This window comes from Mya arenaria, chromosome 1, assembly GCF_026914265.1.
Source record: "Mya arenaria isolate MELC-2E11 chromosome 1, ASM2691426v1".
NCBI classification, from domain to species: Eukaryota; Metazoa; Mollusca; class Bivalvia; order Myida; family Myidae; genus Mya; species Mya arenaria.
The window spans coordinates 49248759-49276335 of NC_069122.1; the positions used below are offsets into that span (position 1 = coordinate 49248759).

The window sequence follows — 27577 nt, forward strand, 5'->3', positions numbered from 1 at the left end:
GGAAGAGTGGCGTCTTGCGTTGTGTACTGCTAGATATGGCAATGTACGACTACTTCTTTATGTACAATTACCACGTTCATAGTCTTTATTAAAATCATTAATAAGGACAAACTATAATTCATACCTTTGAACCTTTGTTAAAACTAATATGTGTGTTACTGTAAATATTTTGGACAAGCGTCTTTAAGCAAATGAAGAAATTAGTAATGAATATAATAATAAAATTAATAACAGGATATATAATTTAAACAATAACAATAATAATAATGATAATAATAATAATGATAATGATAATGAAATGATGATGAGAAAGACGCCATATTTGTGCGCGACGACCTGCCCAGCGCTTAGCTCCAGTTTAGGATGGATCAGCCGACAGGGCCCCAAGTGCGTGTTGATGGCAGTCGGACGTACACGGTTCATTACACACCCGCTGTACCAAACAAAGTCTGATACACCACAAGTGGAATTGAAATGTAGGTGGCTGTGAGGGCGTACTTATGTTGTTATTGATCACAGCAAGTAGGAGTCCATGGACGATAAATCCACCACTGCATCGGTGGTCATTAAATGTCAATGCATATATGCGTCCACAAATGGGTAAACAGAATTGAACGTTTCACATGTATGATAACATAAATGTCTGTCTTGTTTGTTATCTTACGTTTCTTTCTCTAACATTTTAGTGGCGACTTACTGGTCATCGGAATCTGCTTTCCAAGTGATGGCTATTACTCCATCGAAGTTATCCAGCCATACCAACTCGACATGGACGCTCTGGTCTCCGTCGGTTCGCGGGACGAGCTTGAGAAGTCTGACAGTTACGACGGCAAGAAGTTCTACTTCGACTCCACAACAAAGTGAGCTGGGGCAGATTAATTCATGTTTGCCAATATCACAATACATGTATGCATTGTAATTTTGATAAGCAGCTACTAGCAGGCAAACTGAAGTTAGTCTCTGAGAACAAGTGAACACTATAGATTGTAAGATTTGTTAAGCAGTGTGCATTTAAGATGAGTATAAGAGATACAAGTTTGGCTCGAAATAGAGCTAAAATAATTTCATACAAGGCACAATTTTTTATAGTTAGATGCTCAAAACTGATCAAGTAGCCTTTTCTTTTCAATTCAGTAAAAAAAACATACAAATTTTAGACATCATTGTATTTCTTAGAAGAGGACCTTTAAGCGCCTCCTAACGTGTTTTGTTCCTAGATTTGTCAGTTCTTGGAGGAAGGGGTGCACGTCCTAAGATACGCCCTCGAAATGCACATGTTAACGTCTTATCATGCACCCGTCCCCGTTCAATGTGATCCTGTAACCATTTGGCGCATGAGTGAGAAGATTGAAGAAGGCTTCAAAGTAAAGCAAAGTTTATTAAGTAATTTATTCGTTAATAAGGAACCTAAGGGAGCGGAGCGTAGCGAAGCGACCGTGGTTTCTTAGTCACTAATAAATTACTTAAATATTCTAATCGACTAAGTGTTAGCCCTTTTCAAATTACATCAGCTTTAAAAGTATGCCGTGCGGTTGAAAAAAGACCTGTCAATCACTGCATGCCCCCCTCCATGGTAGTGTGACGTCACAGTTGACACTGAAATAGCGCCTTTGTATATGCAAACAGTAGGCATGGCTATATGCGCATGCGCACTAACAGCAATTGGCTTAATTATGAAGGGTCGTCTTTAGCACTAAGCTACGATTCTGCACAAACAACAAAACTTCAAGACGGTAATTGTGGTACACTGTATACGCAGGTCACGCTGTCACGACTTTAACGGAAGCTGTATCATACAGACTATGTAGGAACGTACCTTTTTACATTCCAGCATGCTGTGGTACAAATTTGTCAACACTGAGTCCCGGTCCCCGACAGAATTACGAGACTGCAATGGTGGTCAATCTGGTAAAGTAGTTCCTGTAGCATAAGAAGGAGTTACGAATATAGTGTGCTTTGTCATTGATAAACGCTCACGAATACATTTACAACGTCTTGTGTCTCAAACCAGTTGTGAACATAGTATAGTATTACATATATTTCGTTTCAATTATACAAAACGCATTAAAAAACACGCTCAAATTAGTTCAGACACTAAATACTATTATTTAATATCTTAATTATTTTCAATTTCATAAAACCTTTGCTATTCCTCAAATGTTTTAAAGAGATGCAAAATTATTCTTATTTTCATTACAGGGCCCCGTGCAGATCGACAATACACAAATATCATCGAACTGGAACGGAGACCCTCCATCTGTAAGTTAACTTTTGATTTAATATCCTGTCATATGTTAAATGGATACAATGTATTTAAAGCTGCACTCTTACAGATTGACCGTTTTGACAACATTTTTTTTTGTCTGGGAATGAGCCAAATCTTGCGTAAAGGTCTAATAACCGTAGATATAGGACAGCTGATAAAAGATCAGATCGCAATATTTTATTTCAACGCTCGAAAATTGATGTTTTATGGCAAAAAAGCGTTACTTACGCTTTAAGAAAAATGAAAATTTTGGCAGTTTTCCAAACAGTTGAGATCTGTTTTATTGAGTGTAACCTCTAATAAGACTGCTTTGGAAACACGGATGCCAAAATCAACTGATTCTGAGACAAAAAATGAAACATTTGTCAAATCGGTCAATCTGCGAGAGTGCACCTTTAAGGTTGAATTTGCTTCACATAGCCTAGCTGATAAACTACTGTTCCAACTGCATTTGATTATATTAAAAGCATAACTTTCATACAAACCTGCCAGGGAAGTATTGTAATAAGATGTTTTAAAGAACTAATTACGTATTCAATTACTTTTTCTTTTAAAATCATTTTTGTAATGAAAATGGCATTTTAATATCCACTGGTGAATAACATCAAGTCGTTAGAGAACCCTTTACATATTAAATTGGTGGTGTATATTAATGGACTGAATGGCCTTCAACGGTGGTGGACCGGGGAAGTCTTTGATCAGAGGGCATCACTTTTGTGGACTGATTTTTTGACATTTATATTACACTGCTCTGTATACTTTAAAGATAGGGACATATTTTCTCTGTATGTTTGTATGTTTGTATGAGTTCACAATGTGTTACATGTTTTGTAGACACCACAAATAATGGAATACAGAAAACGGGGGTGGAAATAAGAGGGGGAATTTCAACAAGGGGTGGGGGCATTTTCTATCAACCTATTTCCTCAAGTCAATTCCATTTCAAATTTACTGTTTCAAACATACGAACAAAACTTTGCAGTTTGCTGGGACATAGTATTAACATGTTTATATTGACAAAATAGTTGTTCTCTACGAGGACTTTGTCCGTCATCGGCTGGTGAACCATTTGGATCAAAAGCCTCTTCATATGAGTCATAACCATGGATTAATGGTGCACCGCTTTTCATAAATACTTCTTCAACATTATATTTAGAGTTGCACCCCTGCAGCTTTAAATGCAGCGATGTGTTTTTATTTCATAAATATAACTTTACTTCTATTAAGGTTGAACCACAATCTCATAAATACAACTGCGCCTATATTTTGATATCATCTCATAGATATAGTTGCACCTATATTTAGAGTACCTTTATCTCATTAATACAACTGCACCTATATTTGGAGTATATCTTAATCTTAAAAATACAACTAAACCTATATTTAAAGGTAAACGTCTATCATAAGAGATGCACCACTATTTCGGCACAAGTGTCGTCTATTGGCGTCTTGTGACCAAAATGGTACGTCATACATAGGGAGTTGGTGTATTATATCGTTGTGCTCCAAACCTTTAGAGTTCGTACTTGATGTTGAAAATATTGCTGTTGTTTTAAGAATTGGGGTGCAGGTTCCTCTTGGCCATTTGTGGACCGGGTGGCCATCAGTGGTGGATGGGGAGATTGGAGTGTTTGGTCCGAGTGCTCCAGAACTTGTGGAGGTAGATTGCAGTAATAATAGTACAAACATATGTATGTCGAATTTTTGAAAGTATTGTGATACTCTTATTATATACATTCAAGTTATTATATACCTTTTGATGAATGGCGATTATGATAAATATGTATTTCTAATAATTTCGTAAAATTAAACATTACCAATATTATTTTCGATTAAAACTAAGAATGATATTATAAGATTTGCCAAATACATGAAAATGAAAGCTTTTCTATTCGATAATATAATTTTTAAACTGTTTCATTAATGAAACTAATTGAGTAAAAACACAGTAGTACATTGATACAACATTGACAAAAATAACCGTCATTCACCGACCTTTGATTTGGGGCCTTTTTGTGGCCATACAGAAATGTCTCCATTGTACCATTTTTTCCGGTAGTACACACAGCAATAACAAAGTATGTGCGTGTTTTAATTGATATGAATATCGCTTCTTTAACTTAAAATGTCTTAAAGCTGCACTCTTACAGATATACCTTTTTTACATCTTCATTTTTTTTTTGTCTTGGAGAGACCAAATTTTTGCGTAAATATCTGCAAACCAATGATATAAGATTGCTGACAAAAAATCAGATCGTAGATTTTCATATTTCCGTTCGAAAATTAATGTTTTATGGCTTAAACCGTTACTAACGGTTTAGGAAAAATGCATAAAACATCATTTTTTTAACTCAAATATAAAAATCTGCGATCTATTTTTTTGTCAGCAGTCTTATATAACTGTGTTCCATGGATTTTTGCAAAAATTGACTCGTTCCGAGACAAAAAATAAAAAAAGTTGTCAAAACCTTCAATCTGTGAGAGTGCAGCTTTAATTATTGGAAAATAAATATTAAGACTAAGGCAGTTATTTTTTTCGAAGCAGGCGGAAGTCAGTACAGGCGCTGTGACAACCCACATCCGGCGAATGGCGGAGTGTCTTGCGAAGACGATTTCCTCCAGAGGGAAGACTGCAATACGCATGCGTGCACATAAAATTGAGAATGTTCTAACGCGTATAATGTGTTTAAAGTTTTAAAAACAAATGTTTGTAATAAAGCATAATGCATTTTATCAATATCATTTATTTTTACAATAAAAAGAACGGATTATGTTTTTTGTTTGATAAAGAGGGACACTTGACCGTATTTTTTTAATTGAAACATCTATCGATTATATGCGGTGAACATTTTCTTGAAAAACAACAACAACAACACAAACACGACAATTTGCCAAGCTAGAGATAATGATATCGAAAAAAAAAACATCAATTCATTGGAACAGTTCTAAACGTGAACATATTGTAGCAAAAAAGAAACTGTATTTCATCATACACTTTATTACAATGTAGAACTCAATAAAACGTTTATTTCCTTCTTAAATTACATGATAACATCCATTATGCACGAACTCGTTTATGATCAGTGCAGATGACAAAGAGGTTAGATCTACTTCAGAGGGTCCCAGCTCGTGCGTTTGATCACATTTTAAAGCTTGTTCGATTATTGAGCATCTCATAATAATCAATAAAACTTCTAATCAGTTATGACATGTACATCCCTGTTCGAAAAAGAGTTGCAATTCAGTTAAAGCAGTTTATACAGATACACCAGAGCGGATTTTATTTCAAAATTAGTCAAAGAGTTTTGATGCAACTTAAGGTTTAAGTGGGAATATATATATATATATATATTTATTGTAATTCGAAAGAGGGTAAACATAAATTTTAATATTTTAATAAGTGATTGAAATAAGTAGGTATTAAATAAAACATACTTACCCCCACCAGCCGAATGGCAGTCAGTAAGTCATTTCGCAGTAAATGTATGCGGGACAATTTTAGGAGATTTGTGGAAAATATTCCATGAAGTAAGGTTGATATATAGGTGCGTTATCGCCTTCTTTGAGATGTTTTAAGGTCTTTCGTCATGAGTGTTTTAGGGCTTAATAAGCTTAACAACCATGAATTAATCGGTTATTTCAGTATTAAGCTGCTGACTTGTACCCTGTGTTTCGTATCGTTATAATTCTCGAAAGGTATGCGCGTGATTATGGGGCGATTTTTCAAACTCAGTGCTTTCACTTGACAAAGGAAATATAACCACTGCGTCTGACCAGCGACCAGTCTGAATGAAAAGGCAATGGATATATTTGCAGATTATTGTTAAAGCCGTCGGACTATATCGATTGTTTAAATATTCACGGACATAAAAAGGTTCCTTTCCAACATAAGTTTAGAAAAGTTGAAAGAAATGTTATTTTGATCAGGATTGATATTCTAACAATCCAAATATATATCCATAGAGCTTTATCCACTGGAGATTGAACGCACTCCACGTACATGAATTCTATTTCTGAGCTTTTTAATATAAATTCAACTTTCCTGGCAGTCATGATTTGTGCATCAATATGTGATGAGCATAATATGTGTACATATTTTTAACCTCTGTGTTAACGTACAACATTAAACACGTATAATCATAAACACTTGCAATCATAGCTCAAGTATAGGTTCAAATAATAAAGATCTTGCAGCATTTTATTGATCAAATGAGCTCAGATCAATGGATAATTCTTGAAAATAATGTTACTCGGGAATATGTATTACACCGTCAAATTCAAATCATCACTTCAAAAAGCACCAGTGATTACCGAAATCAGAATATCTTTTAAAAAATGTATATTTATTAGTAAAAACAGAACAATCGATCGATCAAAATATGCATTAGCTTAACGTATTAATTTACTAAGGAATGGAAAACACGCCAATTTTACAAGCACATAGAGGCATTTCATATGATATGTATGTATACATACATGTGTTCATTGCGGTCTGTCAGATATTTAAAGTACCTAGAGGCACGTCCCACATGAATCGTACTGCGATTTTACGCAAGTTGATCTAAAAATACGCATTCATATGCAAAGGAGTAATTAAAGCCCTTGATTGACTAATTGATTGATTTCATATTTCATTTTGTAACACTTGTCTGAATGCCAACTAAAGGGGTGGGGTTTGTAAGCTTATTTATACTCGCACTCGGGCCTTGCCCATTCGGCGAGTGTTCCGTTAAGATTGTTAGTCACTTTAGGTTTTTGGAGCATAGTGCACAGACAGAATGTAACCCTGGTTAGAGCTACCCTGGTTCTTTAACGTGCACCAGTGTATAGCACTGTCACACGGGACCCCCATTTAACGTCCCTCCCGGAAGACGATAAGTTGTTTTTTTTAGTGATGCGACGGGGGATCGAACCTGCGACCCCTGGAATGATATTCAAGTGTTTTACCTCACGACCACGAATCCGCCACTGCCAAATAAGCCCTCTTACCTATCTTTATATGCATTTTGTTTCGCTCTCGATGACTAGTTCATTGGTCCATTGATTGAATAATTGATCCATTAATTGACGTCATGAACATACCACTAAACAATCAATATTAGATGCCTACCAGGAACACCGCCCCTCCCTGCCTTCCAACCTTTCTGTATACACAGTATAAAGTTGTTTTTTTCGTTTTGTTCGTTTCCATGACCATCTGAATGATCTATCTATCGCATGAACGAAAGAACAATTAATTGATGTATCGTCAGACAAAACAAATTGCACAGTGTCTTGTGTGTATACACTCGGAAACGAGTATTATAAATAATTTTGCGGTTAATGTTTTAGCGACAAAACAGTATACCTAATTCATTAACCAAACGAGTGTTTGTTTAAATGAAAAAAACAACTGATTAAATAACAACAAAGAAACCGACCGTGTCTCCCTACCCCCTCCCTCCACACACACACACACACACACACATACACACACACACACCACACACACGCGCGCGCGCGCGCGCACACACACACGCGCGTGCACACGCACACACACACACACACACACACACACACGCGCGCACGAACGCGCACGTACACACACACACCCGCACGCGCCCACGCACATACACGCATGCACGCATGAACGCACGCACACACACACACACGCACGCGAACACACACACACGCACGCACGCGCGCACGCACGCACACCTCATTTATATAGTGTGTGTGTGTGTGTGTGTGCGCGCGCGCGCGCGTGTGTGTGTATGTGTGTGTGTATGTGTGTGTGTTTCGGTTTCCGGTTTTCGTTTATTCCATAAACTATTACTAAGTCAGTTATGTCGTTCTCCATTTCTGAGTTAGCTTTCATCCTTGACCTTGTTATTGATTTCACACCTCGTTGATTAATCACAGGCTAACTTTGGAAAGACATTCTGAGGATGCGACAGCAAAGGTAGCCAACTACGCAATTTAAATTTTCAACCAAATACCATAAGTTACGAAAGTAATAATTGGTCGTTGTTTCGTGCACAAGCTAATAAATGTGTATGTTGTAAGGGTCAACGTGATGCGACTTCCAACGTCATGTTCTACTATCGTGAATGATATGTTGATATGAATTTGATGAGATTGCCCTAGAAACCTAACAAACTCATCAAGAAATGCACAATGGTTCAAAGTTATGACACATGTGGTCAGAGAAAAGTATATTGCTTTGTTATTGTATTAAATACTTTGCACTGCTTGTGGTGTCTAAAATGGCTAGGACCCTGTCATAGTTACCATTAATATGTCCATTTGCGGACAAGCTGTTGACTTGTTTATATCACTAATTGATCGTCTTCATATTTTTATTACCACAAAGTAACAAGAACACCAACAACTTTTGATAAACTGAATTGGAAATATCTTCATCTTACCACAATAGTAAACTAGTGACCTATTTCTTCTCTAAAGTGAGACCTTACAAATATTTAATTCCGTCTTATACAATCATTGCAAAGAAGCAAGTTTATGATTTTCTCGAAATTGATTCAATTATTATACAATAATGATTGAAAATATTAGTACGGACTTATATGTTTTTTTGGTGAATATGTATTAATAACTTGAACTGATTAAGTGTTCGAGAATATATGTTGTCAACGTACATAGCCTTTGTATAATTCTATCGATTCACCTGATAATAATGTATCGCAAATTTAAATGAATACTGTCATTCCATTGGATAACATTACTTTCGAACACTTATTGTTTATAAAACACTACCGCATAACCGATTTTGAAAACAGCATTATCATGTATAGTACAAATTGTTATGACAATTAAGGAATACAAAAATGTTTAAAAGTAAAGCGTTTGCTATTTTCAGTGTCACTCCTTTCAATTCAGGGCCAGTCCGCTGGACTGTTAACCGACTTGGTCGATGATTAGCTTTACTTATAAGTCCTGTCCTGTATGCAAGGCACCTGCTCGATTAGATCATAAGCCAAATACCAATAACAAACATTTGCAAACTACACATGTCAACAAAAACACTTCACATCGAAATCAATTAATGGTTTATTAGGCTCGCTCCACAGAGCGAGTCTTTTTAATGATTGGTTTATGAGATCGTACTTGAGACGGAAATGATTGATTTTAGCCTTTCGAATGCACATTAATTAAGAATTAGAGAATGATACTATTTTGACCTCTGTTAGAGTGATTTCGATTTATCTTTTGTAAAAATGTTTTTCTTTTACCTAATTGGCAAAAGGTGTAATGAAATAATGTAATTTGTCGATTTCGAGGCGTATAAACAAAGGCCCGGAGGTCAATAACTCCTTTCAATTTTTGAGCATGCGCAAAGAATGGTTGGGTATAAAAGACTGGTCGGACCGGACCAAATCCGGACCACCGGAAATCTCCGAACTGTTACGGGAATCGTTCGAAATTTTCCTAATTTTGAGTTGGTATAAAAAGACTGGCCGGACCGGACCGAATTTAAATACGCATTGCTATGTTTTATCTATTATAAAATATATTTTATTATGTCTGTCTGTGCGTCTGTTTGTGCGTCTGTCTGTATGTATGTCTGTTTGTGCGTCTGTACGTGCATCTGTATGTGCGGCTGTATGTGCGCCTGTAAGTATGCCTGTCTGTCTATATGTATGTCTGTCTGTCTGTATGTATGTATGTCTGTCTTGATAAAATTTTCCATGTGTCAGTACTGAAACTGCCCATTTCGCCCCCTCACAAAATACTAAATGTACATTGCTATGGATCGATTTAGGGCGAGCGTTTTTTGCTGGCTCGTACAGCAATTTTTTACTTGTAAGTATATGTGCTGCATTCAATTTTATTTACTTATAGTTTTAATACGCTCACGGAGTATTAACGCTTATGTGCGATTGTACATTTCAATGAAGCGCGTCGACCGTGTTTGTGCAAAGCAACGTCATATTTGCAATCTATAACATACTAGGGTAATGTTAGTACAATTTGTCTGTGGTGATCAATCCGGACAAACGGGTTTCCTGTAGATATTCTGCGTTTGAATGCAATTTTTTTCTCAATTAATTATGTTAAAATCTTCTATCGTGATAATTGCGAAGCTCTTTAAAACATATAAACATGTACGAACAACTGTTAGATTTATAAGACTTGCGAAAGATTGAACATTAAACAGTCAACACTTGGAAAATTCGGGCCTTCAGTTTTGACGATTTACTAATTGCCATCTACGCTTCCTTCTAGATCACTCTTTATGTCCAGAGTTGATACAACGCATGATAAAACATTTTTACCACAAACAATTTAATGTCAAACGTTGTCATAAAAATGACAACTGTATTGCATCAATACAAAACGTGTATTGCAAATGACGCTATACGAAATGAGATGTTTATTTATTACAATGTTAAAATTGTACGAGCCATGATAAGTAACCGAACACACAATGATAGTGTTAGTTGTGTCAATTGCTATTTTTCGTGGATTGTTCTTCTGTAAGATCCGTTGGCTCTATTTATGTTCACAGCTCGCCATGTAGTTGCCATGCAGTATTCACATTTAACACGTGGTCAGATTTATACATTCTGATATTGAATAAATGCTGCCATATGAGAAAAAATAGAATTCTGGATGTTGTTCCCTGTGACGCTTGTGATTGTTTTAGTAAAGATCACCAGGGGCCGTATTTATTAAGAATCTTAGTGAATAATTTCATCTTAGTGATAATTTCGTAATTTTTGACAACGATTATTTTAGATACCCGCTTTTCATTAGATTTATTCATATACATATATTGTTTAGACCATTTTCATGCTTATTGTCATATTTTTGGTGTACACACATTGTTCTTTTTCTAATAATTCAAATTAAAAAAACGCATTTTTTCACTAAGTTGAAAATTGTTACTAAGATGCTTATTGAATACGGCCCCAGGTCTTAGACGATTTCTTCTAATCCATATAATAGACTAGGTATCACCATATCATCTACAACAACAACTTTGGTTTCATATACGTGACGTTTATGACATGTGTTTAGTTTATCGGACAATAAAACCTGCACTTAAGGATCGACTTAGTATTGTAGTTCGTTCGCAAGGTCATAGGATGTGTAACAGTCGGTGATAAAACTGCCGCATGTCCATAGCCGGAATAAGTTTGCACTTTGTTCGCGTTCGATAATTATTATATCCATGGTTAATGATAAATATATAAATCTCCTCAAATTAAAGAATGAATGTTATATGTATCTGTTTTGAATAGTTGAACCATTATCGTTGCTATTCGGAAATTATATAAGTCTTAGTAATCCATATTATAAATCGAATTAATACTTTTAATTCAGTACAATACCTGCAATCAAAAAGCAAAAAAATACACGAATATCTCAGAGATTAATACATTTTTTTTCTGCTGTATTATAATTTTACTATTTTCCGGCCTAAGAGGACTGGAATACAAGAACAAAATACGTTCCTCAACTTCAAAGTGAGTGAACTATCTAAGGAAAAGTATGACATACCTTTTTATTGCTTAAATCGACTGAACATGAGCTGAATATTATGGAAATGCATGGTGGCCAAATATTCAAAACGCTTGAAATATCATGTTTTCCGGTCTAAACTTTGCCTTATTACATTGAACTGTATGGGAAAATTAGTAGTTTGTAACTGAATTAGATTTAGATGAAAAACACTATCACTGGACACGGCCAAAAGATCCAAACCTTCGCTTTACACGTGAATATAAATTTGGTTACTCACTCAATACGTGAGTAAACTAATTATTCACTAATCTCAAAATACAACAACACAAACAGTTTAGGAATTGGCAATGTATTTGGTGAGCATGTACACAGGAAAAGACAGTATTCGGATGCTGGAAGATTGGTAATAGCGTCTAAGCACATCTGGATCTTAACCTTTAAAGTCAGCAACAACTTTTAACGGAATCTTGGAAAACGCCATGAAGCAACTGGAACGAAACTTAATTTACGGTGAAACTCAAATCATACACGTAATAAATAAGTTACTAACTTATGTAAGACACTCACAGTGGAACTCTGTAAATGAAATAAATATACATATTAATAGAACACACGATACAGCAAATTCAACCTGAAAATAGGGATGGGATGGCCGGGAAATATCATTAAATTTATATCTTCACTTTCAGACATCATAAAATACCTTCTAATGTCACCAAATACAAAACCTCGAGTGACGAAAACAGAATAGTTATTCTCATATAACCAACAAAAACACGAGGAAATCATGTAACTCGTGTCCCGCCAAACTAATCCACCTGAATACTGAAGTACCACGGGTACTTGAACTAATCTCATGAAATCAATAATGTATATATTTTTCGAAACGTAAATAATTGTATTTAAATTTTGGCCTACCGTAGACACATTATATGTACCCTAAGTCGAATAGATGAGAATACTGTAGATTTGTTGAAACTTCATGCGTTAAAGTGCTTTTTTAAGTACCCGTTATTGGCCAAAATCAACCATTGGTTTAAACGTGTCATGTGACGATGGGGTCAAACATATCTAATTAACTTTTAAATTGTTGATTACAAAGAAAATGCTTAAGACTTTATAACAATTTACAATTGTGTGATAGGATTAAAAAAATGTAGGCCAGAGTGGACACTTAAATGTCCATTCAATGTTATTGAACTTATGATGTTTTACATTATGTCTGCAACCTATGAAATATAAAAGGTTAAGTCAAGCATTATATGCTGTAACCATGCATTTAAGGCAACATGTTTCACGAAAAAATCACATAAATCAGCTAGACAAAATATACTATGTAGACATGTACATTATGTAGATGATGCGAAATGTACTCACACCGACATGGCAAGGCCGGTACACTCAATAACCCTGACATGTTTGTGTCAATGGACTTTTATGACGTATAGCATTTCAATATAAAAATAATAAAGTGTTTCGTCTCACCAATAAATATGTCATCATATTTTATTCATTTAAAAATGCAAACAAATGCGTTTTTAACAAACCAATGTGTACACAGAGCTTCTCATGTCGTTATAATTCTTTGTACGCTAAAATTGATACATAGCGCAATATGCACAGTTTGGTAACTGTCGGGTGGCTCCTATATGTTTCCATACCATGAACAGAAAATGAGGAAGAAAAATCAATGGCTGTGTTTTGAAGATTGCTGATATATATCTTAGACTAATCAAAGAATGGTATCTCCGAAAGTGGTTTACTTTACACGTAACGCCAAACATGACTTATGTACGCGTACATGTCGACTCTATGTTTGTCACTGATCAGTATGTTTACAAACAAACTTCTTGCGGTTTTTGGAACACGTGTTTTTATGGAGAAACTTCCCGCTCAACATTCTTTAGGCAGCTTAATTAAAATGTATGTGAGAAACATGTTTTTAAGAACACTGCATTACATATTGAGTTTGAATTTACTTTTGGGAAGTGAACTTTCTGTTTATTTCCTCTCCGTCGTTAGCTATTTCCATAATGTTATTACTGAAAATGATGCCTAAATATGAACATGCGTTATATATTTTCAGCGTCATGTTTCATGTCGCCAGTAAAGTCTACAGTTTAAATGAGGTCAATCACATGTTGTCAAAATGCTTTAACTGGAGAAAGTTTACAGTCGAACCAACGATAGAATTATTCCTGAGGAAAGATTAAAATAAATTTAAGATATAAATACTCAATAAAAATATAACCACAACGACCAACACCAAGAAGCAGAAACAAAACCAAAACATTATGATAATGATATTGTAAACAATCATAATCATTTAGTACTAAATACTAAGAACTGAAAATGTCATACTTTGGTCAGTGCTTTTTGGATATACTATTATTGATTAATTTATAATGCATAACGACTAATTTTCCACTTATAATATATATTTGATATATTTCTTTTTCCGAAAACCTCACCCACCCATTGAACCACGGACCCACGGACAGCTGGTTTGTACCAGTGACATTAATCATAACACGGCCGCAGCACAATGACGAGACAACGTCAATTTCACGACCACGTACATCGTTAAACTGTCAAAAACTCGTCCCCGGATAATTCAACACAAAATTAAAGCCTATATAAAATTATTGTCATCGCTAGAATTCACCATTCTCATCGTCCGTGCGTTAGCTGTTACATCTAGGCTAAGCTTCGCCTCCCAACAACAGGTGAGTTCTTCTAGTATAATAGTTATAATAGTGCTTGTTATAGTATCATAATAAAATATACTTCTTATGTACATAGCCACATATAGGAATGAATAGCGATTCATTAAAATTTCGCGTTTTTTAGAAACCACCAACATGGAAAAAGAAACATTTCTTAATAAATTGCGTTTTTATTAGCCTTTTTTCCTGAAAGAATTATACATTGACAATTATAGCTAAATACTATATCACAAATGTTGCTAAGCATTTTAAAGCTGCAGAATAAGGAAATGCAATCAAGTTAACAAGTAGTTTATCGAGTGCCTTACTTACTGAAAGATTTAGAATTTCCTACCATTGTGTTCTTCAACGCCGAAATTTAAGCTTAATTATTTAATCTAATTATGTGGACAAATCGATATTCAATCATGTGAACTAATAATTTATCAAGTGACTTACTTTATAAAATATTTAGAATTTTCTACCATTGTGTTCTTCAACGCCGAAATTTAAGCTTAATTATTTAATCTAATTATGTGGACAAATCGAGATTCAATCATGTGAACTAATAATTTATCAAGTGACTTACTTTATAAAATATTTAGAATTTGCTACCATTGTGTTCAGCAACGCCAAAATTTAAGTTAAATTATTAAATCTAATTATTTGGAAAAATCGAGAAGGATCCTAACATTTTGTACATATTTCTGTCTTTATATTCAAAAGTGCAAAGCTGAATAAAGATTTTGACATTGCTCTTTAAGAAGCATTCATGTAGTAAATTGTTTAACATATTATAACAAAAATCATACACGCGTCATACAATTACTTACACATCTTTAAAATACTGTATTAAAGATATTTTTAAAGTTTTTTTACGCTGAGTGCCAAACTCTGGCTCAGTACTTTATAGTTAATTTACGTCTCATCAATGTACCTCAAATATACCGTTCATATCACTAATAATATATACATCCACGAGTATATTGCTACTCAAAGTAAAGTTATAGGAGACTTAATACAGTATTTACAAACTAAAATGTTTTAATGTCACCAATATCAACATTATAAGACGAATACATAAAACGTTAAGAACAATTAAAATTGTTTTTGTTACCTATAAGTTCATCAAAGTTGCATATGTAAATTGTTTTACTTATTAATTTATTAATCCAAAGCAGTACTTGAAATGTTAGGCAGTATCACATATTTTATATTTATGGATATTTAAAGTATAAAATATAAACATATTACTTATCTTATTATTTCCATATTAAAAGGTAGTACATGTACAGTTAAAAAGGAATATAAAACAGATCCATTAATGGCAAACACATTTCTAATTTAGTAGTATAAAATATTCTAACTTTTAACATATTTGGCAGTATATTTATAATTCTCTCATCAGATAGGAGAAAGCAAAGCTTTTCAGTATCATAACATGAGTTAAACATTGCATTAACACTACTAGCTTTTTGAAGCAGTAACTAGCGAATTTTAGTATGCAAATGAGCGCCGTGAATGAGTATCAATGAATTACAACGTTTCAGGTGACCACTCACCTTTAGTGTCCTAAGCGATACCAACCTACCGCGTAACGCTACTTAAATTATCATTAAATGTCGTTTGCTTGAAGGCGGTAAGAAATTGCTGTAGCCAGTTTATTGTGCCGAGAGAAGTGTGACGATGAGAAATAAAACAAGTTAAAACCACTTCTATCATTTACCAAACAATTATAATCTCTCCAGGCAACATTTTGTTTTCGCTTGCATTGAGGCAGTACCAATTGTTCTTGTCGATTGTTTGTTTTCTTATGTGAATCAAATATATTAGAGTTGTATTTAATCTTTCCTCTGAATTAAGTGCGCATTGAGATAGGTAGGGTAGCAGGAATTTCATTTATCATTTTATGAATGAAGATGCAAAACCATAATATTTGACCAGAAAGTCCACAAGAATGTATCATAAGAATACAGTAGTTTACTGTTGTTTTGCAATATATCTTTGTATATTGACCGATTTTCAGTATGTAACAGAGAGATTTGTTTATATAAATCACCTTAGTGCCATCCGTGATGTCACTGCAAATTTAATATAACAACATAAAGCTGTGTTTTAAAACACATACTGTCTTTTGCACTGTAAAATTGTATCTATTGCCAAAGTGAAACGCCAATCTGCTTTTTTGTACAGTATTGTCATTATTAATTACTATTTGTATATTATATGAATATCATCACGTGTGGTGGAAATAACGATAAGTTGAGTTGAGTTGAGTCATAAACTTTCGCTTATTTATTTTTTTGACCCCATCTGTGTTAACCGAGAAAAATGAGTCTTCTTTATAAGCAATGTATTGGATGCCAATTCTATATGTATATTTCACTTGTTAGACGCAAACTTATAGTGAGCAGAGGCAGTTCCTGATTTTCACGCTAGAAAACAAAACGCTTTATTTGGAAATTCAATAGGGGTTCGCGCGTCTGAAAGTGTTAGTGAAGAACATTGTGATGTGCTTCCGCCTTCTGGCATTGTGTATGATTTAATGTCCCTTAAATTGTAAATCTGTGTAGCAGTAAAATTGATTATCGTTGAAAAGTGTAATAAAAGCGCCATTTTGTAACAGAAATTGAACTGAAAAGAAGAAAAACACAAACCTTAATGTTTATGTTTTTAAAGCAGTATTGCGATGCATAATAGTCTGTATTTTTCGAGTTGTTGGTTCGAGTTTCGAGTTTTGAGGGTAGAAATACCATATTTAATGATCAATACTTAGTAGATCATACACTAGATCATTAGTTGTCGCTAATGAAAACACGATTTGGTATGCATTTTACGAAAAAAAGTACACAAGATGAATTCCGCGTCAAGGTAGTCATGTCAGTATTGTTATTCTGTCTTTAAGCAGTAAGTAAATAACTGGACCTCAGACTAAAGGGCTAATTACTTCATGTACGAATGTCAAATCTCTCTGCCGATATTTACATAATAAAACTACAAAAGATTGCGCGACTAATTGACACGTCAAAATTGTGCGAACTTACAGTCCCTCCCAGCGTTTAGTGTCGAATAAAGAATAAAAATACGTATACATTAGTTTTGTTTTGCAGTATTCAATGTTTCGCGACATATAGTATAGGTATCTGTTTTAGAAAAGGCATTTTAATACGCACTTATCGTGAGAGACTGTTTTAATAGATCGATAACTCAATGTCATACACTTGTATTTAAAACACGGTTTGTTTACTTGAGTTTGTACATGTATACCACGTTTGTTTTGTCTTTTTAAATTCTGGGATGTTTCTTCTTCTTTGTACAGATAAGCGAGGCAAATATTGAGCTAAACATATTTAGCTTGTGTGTTACATTTTTAATTATATTTAAAAATATAATCATGTACTTTAATATAAATTCTACTTCCACATTTCAGATCCATAAAGATGAAGGTGGTACTTTTCGTTATGCTCGGCCTCTGCGTTGCCTCACAGGCATTCATCCTTAACGATGGCATGCGTAAGTATAATATTCGTTTATTTTGCTTAAACTTGTATGGGAAACGTGTGGATTTAAGCCAATATACTAGAAATTGCTTCATTTATACCAGTTTAAAAAATTCGGTAACGGACTAGCAATTCGGTATTAACACCATATAAGCTTTATATACTTTAACACTTTCTTATTAAAGAGCGATATTCTTATAGAATTATGTATCTTAACCGCGTTTGTTATCATGTCATGTTTTGTGTTTTCATTGCATCTTTGTGTCGTTTGCGTACAGTATATGGTGAATTGGAGATTATCTTTTAAATAGTGCATTATATCATATTATCTGAAAAACAGCCATGAAAAACAATTGTGTGTCTACGTAATAAATCGGGCTCTTTGTTCTAGATTAAATAGAAAAAAAACACAAAAAAAAAAACCCATAAAACAAATAATGTCATAAGACCATAACTGTCTGTTTTGACGTTTTTAAATCTCATAAGGAAGCTTTTATATAAGCTTATAATGCTATGTTAGTGTTGACATATGCAAAAAGGTCAATCCTATAAAAATCACCTCATGTCGTTTGTTTTCGACTGCTATAGGTCATACACTACTTTAGTACGTTTTCGAAAATTGTTTTACTTAGTTATCTCTAACAAGGAACAGGTAACATTTATATAAAACAGTGTTCTTTTAACGGACATGCTTTTCTAAGTTTTAACCTGGCAAAGACAATTTTGTTTTTAATGGGAAATGATACTTAATTAAAAATATAACGATTTAGAATGCAGAACAAGAACAATTTATATTTACAAAAACATTAATACAAAAGTTGAAATAAAAAACGGCGACTTCAATTGGGAACTTTTTGGTTTTCATTTAAAGCTGCATTCTCACAGATTGAACGTTTTGACATTTTTTTGTCTTGGAACGAGCCAATTTTGCGAAAATCCATGGGAACCACTTATATAAGACTGCTGACAAACAATTAGATCGCAGATTTTTATATTCAAGTCCAAAAATGATGTTTTTTTTTGCATTTTTCTTAAACCGTTAGTAAGCCATAAATCATTATTTTTCGAACGGAAATATGACGATCTACGATCTGATTTATTGTCAGTAATCTTATACCATTGGTTTGCAGATATTAATGCAAACATATGCTCTTTCCAAGACAAAAATTAAAAACGAGTTGTAAAAATGGTATATCTGTGAGAGTGCAGCTTTAAGGAATGAATTGCGGAATTGATGTCATCATCTGGGTATGGAGGCAATTGGGCTTGTTGAAGTGTGTGGAGTCCGAAGAAACAACTCGCATGCGTCAAACTTGCACTTCAATTTATGTTCGGTTTGCAAGAAAGGGCAAGCCTCGTTACAGGGTTCCGCACGTGCCCTCGGATCGGATTTTTCAATCCGCCCCGCATACATGAAGAAATAAAGATACATATATTTAATTTTTAATATTTCTCTGTCTAAATATGTTTCCTTATCATTGATACTTGTACCTCTTTTTCAGTCTTAAACATTGTAACCAAACAAATGAATACTTCATTTCATCTAACCCCATCCATTCTTACAGAGAGCCTATACATGATGAACATGATGAGTGGTCGCTCCCCCTTAGACTTCCAGGGTCTGTTCGGTGGTGGCGCCGCACCTCAGACAAGAACAGGACAGACAGGCCAGCAGGGTCAACAGGGTGCACAAGGTGTGTGTTTTTATTTTTGTTTCTAACATCATCATCATCATCATCATCATCATCATCATCATCATCATTATCATCGTCGTTGTCGTCGTCGTTGTCGTCATCATCATCACCACCACCACCACCACCACCACCATCACCGTCATCATGTAATTAATTGCGTCATTTTTGTTGTCACAATAATAACTTGATTTTTATCATGCCGATTATTCTTAATAAATGTGCAAGTCATCAAATAAAATAAAATCACAACTATGTTTCTTCTTTATACTCTCCAGGTCAGGGACAAGCTGGTAGCCCGTTCAACAATATTTTTGGACTCTCCATGTTGGCTGAAGGCGGATTCTTCTAAGGCCTAGACACGTCCTCACACACTACTTACATCCATGTTCTGAATTCATCATTTTTCACCGGAACGTTTCCTCAGAGGGGACGGGACTGTAACATTTCATTAAACACTTATATGACGTAGTTTACGTAAATGGCGTAACTAACTTAATTAGCGTAAGAAACGCACTCTTCACAATGCACCATTAAATGACAGGAAATATTACAAAGGCGCACAAAATACTCGATAGAATACTAACCATTTAATAAAATGTTTCCAAAACTAGTATTTTCAACATCTTTATTTAAGATGAGATTAGTCATGTTACCTTTTTGTCTTTGTATATTTAAGTACGGGTGTTAAACTTCGTATTTCGATTATTTTTAATTGAATTTTTTTTTTGAATAAATGATTATAATGTTTGTACTTAATGTTTCTTTTTCCTGAAATAACCCAAAAATCGTCGACATGATACAATTCTTCAGAACTTTGTTCATGTGAACAACTTTGTTTACGTCATCGGTGTGAACTTTCAAATCTTCAATGTTATCAAAACTTATTTGTACACATGTGACCAGCAGAACCATCGGCCTACAGTCAGCATTTAATGTGTGATTTATGTATTATATGAAGTATATAATTGAATATATATGTCATAAGAATAATGTAATGGGTATTTTGATAGAAGAGCAAAAACAGATCGATATTGACTTTAGAAACTGATACACAAATTCTTTGATATACTTCAAATGAAATGTTTTTATTCGACCGTTCATAGAACGGGACGGATTTAGTTTCACCTGTGGTGGTCGGGTTTGCTGGGGGAACGCGCGTCCGTGAGACGTTCAGAAAGCTGTCCGACCAATAACTTGGTCAGAATGTGTGTGGGCATAATATCTCAAGTCATATCGTTTAAGTTACTCCAGAGTTATTGCCCTTGAATTATAGCAATAGCCTAAAATTTGCCTTGTCCGATTTTCAACTTTAGTAGCACTTGACCAATTATCACCACATTTGGTCAGAATGTGTATGGGCGCACGTTCAATAACCAAATGGACACTTTGTCCAGGCCATAACTCATATTCTATAAAATCGAATTGATTGAAACTTCGAGAATTTGTAGATGACAATGTCGCCATATTTATTTGAAGTTAACCAATTAAAAACCTTCGTTCAAAAATGCACCTTACCCTTGATGAAAAATGTGTAACAATTTTTTTCAACGGATATAAAAAAGAGTAATACTATGGAATTGTAATAAAGAACCAATAACAAATATTTTGGTTTTGATAAACAAATATTTCTGTTGAACATAATCATTTAGGAGATTAAAAGAATATAAGCAAACTAGATATAATGATTGTTTTGTAAATAAATAATTCACGGAATCGGATGAATATATAAATGTAGGCAATATTATCAACGATAAAATAGTGCACTGTTTTAGAAAGAAATCAGTATATACTAAACTAAACTAAAGCATCGTCATAAAAATATTCAACTGTTTAGAAAATGTTGTTTCTTTCTAAGTTGACTTTAAACTATGAAAATGAGCTTTCAGGTCCAGATACTAAAGGCATATGGATAACAAATTGATATAACATATATAAACATAGCCTGTTTTTTTTTTAAATATATGTTGACCGGAAAAGAACGAATAAAATCACTATATTCATTCTAAAACAAACCAGTATGATATTTCAATATTTTCGCTAGGTTTATTAGTTTCTTTTTCATACCATATGCACTACAGTTTTAATTTTTAAAAGTTTTATATGGGGTGGCATGCGGTTAAGGGGATAGACATTCTGAACAAAATTAAAAAATAATTGTCGTTTCCTTCCGCCGGAAAACAATACAATCGCCAACAGTGGGTATTTTTATTACCACGATTAGATTTTAAACATTTTGACGGCTGATTTGAAATTCACTCTAAAATCCCGTGCATAGCAATTTTAATTGCTTTCAGAGCGTTTTAAAAACAATTATATCAAAATGTGTACTTATTTAGTTAATTAATAAAGTATTCATTTTCACCGGAAACATCAATGATAACCTTTAAAATAAATTTACAAGAACGTTGATTAAACTTGTACATTTATTTTGTCTTTCTAAACGCTTAGAATTATCAGTAAACGTATATTAATTAGAATCACCAGAGTTATGTTTCGTTCCTCGTTTATTATTGGAAGGCCACACGTTCAGTTTATATCGAAAGCGAACCTCAAAAGTGATAAATTGATCTGAAATACACCAAGAGGCGGTTCGAAGTTGTCATCCTCAAGACGACATCCCCCGAGTGCAAATCGGAGACCCCCCCATGAAATAACGACATGTTGTACTTAAAATGCAAACACAGTACAAGTTAAAAATGGACTGTATATTGGGAGTTACTTTCTAATAGTTATGTTGTCAAGACATATATTACTCCTTAGTTTCTATTTTATGGAAAACGATGCAAATAACTGTATGTCTTTTAAAGGTGAATAATGGTATTTGATGGTTGCACAATAAGAGAAAATGTTCTAATGATTTATTCGATATGATCCAAGCATGATTATTTCCTCTGATACGTGTTTATCTAACGCGTCTTCGTACTTATCAATCACTCCCGTAAATCGTTCTATGGAAGCGTATAGCGTAGAAACGGTCGATGTTATCATGTAGTTTTTATAGACACTGGTCGTACTTTTCAAACCGCTATATGTTCCTATATAAATTGAAGTTGGATTTATTGTGTGTTGAAACAATCGAGAGTTGATAAGTGAAAAGTTTCGTTCCTTATTTTAAATATAAGTAAAAGTAATTCTTAATGTTCATAAAATAACATAAATATAGAGCATGAATGTAGTTCCTTTTTAAGATTTTCGAAGCTATCGCAGAATAAATGTTAGCTCCTTCTTATTTCGTTGTAATTTTGGGTGACTAACTGAGACCTAAATAAGACCAGATGGAATCATAACCCTCCGCATCGTGTTATTACAGCAAGATATTTCATGATAAAGGAATGGCAAATGTAATTCGTAGGGGCAATTCAATTTTATTTCTTTGTAAACCTTTAAAGGAGCTTTCGAAGTTGGCAATGTGTATTTCGATTTTTTAAATAGGTTGTTGTTTGTTTCTGGCTCGAAGACAAAAGCCTCCCATCCAGATGTCACTCGACGGAATTATATTTGGAATAGCCTAACACTACATGACCTTACAAACAGTTGTATAAGTCGGTGTATCATTTGGAAACAGTTTACGTTCGAGAAATGTGTGTAATATCAGTGTGTGTATACCACGTGATAAATTGCGTCATATGTGCTAGCATTTTACTTAAAATAAAGACTGTAAACATAGATAACTTTTTTTACTACACCATTTTAAATGAAACAAAGGACAGTCTATGCCGCTTAAAGAGCTACGCCTTCGTTGTATTATCGAAATTGGATATGGTGATTAGTTTCATAAAAGACTCCATCAATCATGTTTACAAAATATTGTTTTGAGAGTGCGTCAAAGCCGTAAGCGGCGTAGACTGCGCTATGTTTCATTTAAAATGGTGAAAAAATAATGAAGTAATCTTTGTTCAAAGTCTTCATTCGAGGCGTAGCATTTATGACGCAATTTACCACGTTGTATAAACACACTGAGTATAAGGCACATGATATTACAAAATCGATTTCTTGGGCCAAATAATATTGAAAACTGGCTTGTTACGTTTACAATATATCTTAAAAAAAAGAAAGCAACAACAACAACAACAACAACACGACAACAACTAAACACTTTATTCTACATTTTAAACTGTAATTGTGTCCATTCAATTTATGTTAATTTTAAAAATATAAATTTATTTTGAAAACAACATCGTTATTATAATAACGTCTAGTTTAATGAGATCCATTTTCCTGGTGAAAGATAATTTCAACCATAACGTTAGATGTGTCCATTGTTTTATCCATATGTCATATAAGCTAACATTCTTTTATGTGTATTTGGTTTCATAATTGTAGCCCCCTGTGTAGATAATGCCAAAAATATTACGACTCATACTTTTGAGGGATTGATGATCACCGATGGTCATTTTGCTGTTCAAACAAAAGTAACAAAGGCCCTCGGACAAATATAGCCTGGGACCCAAGTAACTTACATGCGAACTTGCACAAAAGTAAATCTTCTTCTTCAAACTTAATAAGGACACTGCACAACCAACACAAACCTTTAGTTCATATTTCTTCGTTGAAACAGATACAATTAACAACAAACTTAGAAAAGTCCTCGGATATAGGTAAACCTGGGACCAAGGTTACTTACATGGAAATAATGTATTTTTGAAGATGATCGTTGACTCTAATACTTGTTACCTTTCCATCGATGTATGTTAGACAATCTACATAAAAGTTACAAAAGTCCTCGGTCGTAATTCAGCCTGGGACCAACGTAACTTACATGCAAGTAATTTTCAAGATGGTCGTACTTTCCTGGATGAATACATTATTGGTCTAGTTACAATGTTTGTTTTATTATTTCATCGATGTATAAAATACAGTTTACATAAAAGCTACACAGGGCATCGGACATAATTCAGCCTGGGAAGTAATTTACATTTAAACGCTGTCTCCTTGTAAGATTACCGTTCTTGCTCATGAACAACTTGACAAGGCGTAGATTGTTGTATTTCCTTCGATGTACCTAAGACAGTTTACATAAAAGTTACAAAATTCCTCGGTCGTAATTCAGCCTGGGACCAATGTAACTTACATGCAAAAACGTCTAATTCTAGATATCAGAGATCTTTAACCAATGAAAAAAAAAAAAAATTCTTTTTCATGTATTCATGTTTTTCCATCGTTGTAAAAAGACAGTCGACATAAAAGTTACAAAAGTCTTCGGTCAAATTACAGCCTGGGACCAACGTAACTTACAAGCAAACATGTCTACTTCTAGAAATTCATAGAATTTCATTTTCTTTTTCATGTATTTATATTTTTCCATCGTTGTAAAAAAGACAGTCGACATAAAAGTTACAAAAGTCTTCGGTCAAATTACAGCCTGGGACCAACGTAACTTACAAGCAAACATGTCTACTTCTAGAAATTCATAGAATTTCATTTTCTTTTTCATGTATTCATATTTTTCCATCGTTGTAAAAAGACAGTCGACATAAAAGTTACAAAAGTCTTCGGTCAAATTACAGCCTGGGACCAACGTAACTTACAAGCAAACATGTCTACTTCTAGAAATTCATAGAATTTCATTTTCTTTTTCATGTATTTATATTTTTCTATCGTTGTAAAAAGACAGTCGACATAAAAGTTACAAAAGTCTTCGGTCAAATTACAGCCTGGGACCAACGTAACTTACAAGCAAACATGTCTACTTCTAGATATTCATAGAATTTCATTTTCTTTTTCATGTATTCATATTTTTCCATCGTTGTAAAAAGACAGTCGACATAAAAGTTACAAAAGTCCTCGGTCAAATTACAGCCTGGGACCAACGTAACTTACAAGCAAACATGTCTACTTCTAGATATTCATAGAATTTCATTTTCTTTTTCATGTATTTATATTTTTCCATCGTTGTAAAAAGACAGTCGACATAAAAGTTACAAAAGTCCTCGGTCAAATTACAGCCTGGGACCAACGTAACTTACAAGCAAACATGTGTACTTCTAGAAATTCATAGAATTTCATTTTCTTTTTCATGTATTTATATTTTTCCATCGTTGTAAAAAGACAGTCGACATAAAAGTTACAAAAGTCTTCGGTCAAATTACAGCCTGGGACCAACGTAACTTACAAGCAAACATGTCTACTTCTAGAAATTCATAGAATTTCATTTTCTTTTTCATGTATTTATATGTTACCATCGTTGTAAAAAGACAGTCGACATAAAAGTTACAAAAGTCTTCGGTCAAATTACAGCCTGGGACCAATGTAACTTACAAGCAAACATGTCTACTTCTAGATATTCATAGAATTTCATTTTCTTTTTCATGTATTTATATTTTACCATCGTTGTAAAAAGACAGTCGACATAAAAGTTACAAAAGTCTTCGGTCAAATTACAGCCTGGGACCAATGTAACTTACAAGCAAACATGCCTAATACTAGAAGTTCATAGGTTTTAAATCCAGAAATAGTTACTTTGTTCTATTTTATGATTCCTTATATTTCCATCGTTGTAAAAGACAGCTACACAAAACCCTCGGTCAAAATACAGCCTTGGACCAACGTAACTTACCAAAAAGGTGTCTTCATACAGAAATTCATTAATTTTAAAATCTTAAAGATGAAATTAATTTGGTTGTCGCTGTTGAAAAAAAGACAGTCGACATAAAAGTTAGAAAAGTCCTCGGAAAAAGCACAGCCTGGGACCAAGGTAACTTACATGCAAACGTGTCTTATTCTAGACAAAAAAAGAATTTAATATTCCTCTTAATTATAATTCGTCTGTTCAACATGATTATTTCACGTAGTTTAAAAACAGTCGACACAAAAGTTACAAAAGCCCTCGGAAATATAACAGCCTGGGACCAAGGTAACTTACAAGCCAACGTGTTTCTTAATTAGAAATACAACCAGTATCTTGCTTAACTACTTATTCCTTAAAGTTCTTAAATTTACGCTTTAAAGTTGAGCTTTAGACAGTTTACATAAAAGTTACAAGAGCCCTCGGACCAAATATAGCCTGGGACCCAGGTAACTTACACGCAAACATGTCTGAATCGACTTCATAACGTTATCTATTCATAATGAGTTTGCTTTCCTTTGATTTTTCTGTCCATGTGGTTTGTAAATTGAAAGTTAACATCAAAGTTACGTGGAACCTCGGATAAAATATAACCTGGGACCCAAGTAACTTACATGCAAAACTTCCAAAAATCTCCATATCGATGTTTTAATTGTGAATCCATTTCTATGACTCTCGTATTTCAAACGTCTCCACACAAACATGAGTTTACATATTTTTATATAAAAAATAGTTTCCAATGTCATTATCTGTTGTTTTAATGCCAAGGTGGGAGAAAATTACACAGGGCCTCGGAAACAAACGTTCCTGGGACCAGTACAACTTACAAACACCTGTGACAAGTCAATTAGTAATCCATTCTCAGAATATCCGAATCCTTCATAATCCTAATGTCTGCTTTATCACACTCCTGCGTTATCTAACTAATGTCGAATACAAATAAACTGAGCAAGTTTGGAGTTTGAATGCAATTCAAATATGATTCATCACCGTTTTAATATAAGTTTATTTAATTTACGTTGAAAAAAGACACCAATTTTATTTTAATGTTGTCATTCTTTTGTAAAATGTCCGCGAAAAATATTCTTAACAAAAACACATTTTCATAAGAATATTCCGATGCAGTATTTAATCCTATTATTCTCCACATGTCTATTGCTAGAGCACATGAGTGGAAATGATTTTTAATTTCAAAAAACATTAATTTATACCCGTAACAATTTAGGAAACGTTGATATAATTTTACGGAAGTCATAGGCTACACCTTACTAATTGACATCCTAAGGCAATTAAATGTCAGTTATCACTTTAAAGTGGCCCTTTTAATTGTCTTAACAAATGATAATATCGCACGTGAAATCAGTTACAAATGTCACTTA

General features: G+C 33.9%; 1 protein-coding gene across 2 annotated transcripts; it reads left to right on the top strand.

Annotated features, from left to right (window-relative positions):
- Positions 1-383: 383 nt before the first annotated feature.
- LOC128217066 (coadhesin-like) lies at positions 384-5025 on the top strand. 2 transcript variants are annotated; one of them, XM_052923957.1, is made up of 6 exons: positions 384-476; positions 687-860; positions 1832-1908; positions 2200-2259; positions 3824-3926; positions 4809-5025. In XM_052923957.1, the coding sequence occupies exons 1-6, from the start codon at positions 398-400 to the stop codon at positions 4919-4921; spliced, it is 606 nt and encodes a 201-aa protein (XP_052779917.1). In that variant the 5' UTR covers positions 384-397; the 3' UTR covers positions 4922-5025. The 2 variants fall into 2 exon arrangements, with proteins under 2 accessions (XP_052779917.1, XP_052780000.1); XM_052924040.1 differs by having other exon boundaries at positions 4812-5025.
- Positions 5026-27577: the final 22552 nt, after the last annotated feature.

Excerpts from the sequence above, each read along its gene's own strand:
- LOC128217066 (XM_052923957.1), top strand. The coding sequence starts at position 398 with ATGGCAGTCGGACGTACACGGTTCATTACACACCCGCTGTACCAAACA. Across the intron at positions 477-686 it reads ACCACAAGTGGAATTGAAAT|TGGCGACTTACTGGTCATCG; the intron begins GTAGGTGGCTGT and ends CTAACATTTTAG. Across the intron at positions 1,909-2,199 it reads CTGCAATGGTGGTCAATCTG|GGCCCCGTGCAGATCGACAA; the intron begins GTAAAGTAGTTC and ends TTTTCATTACAG.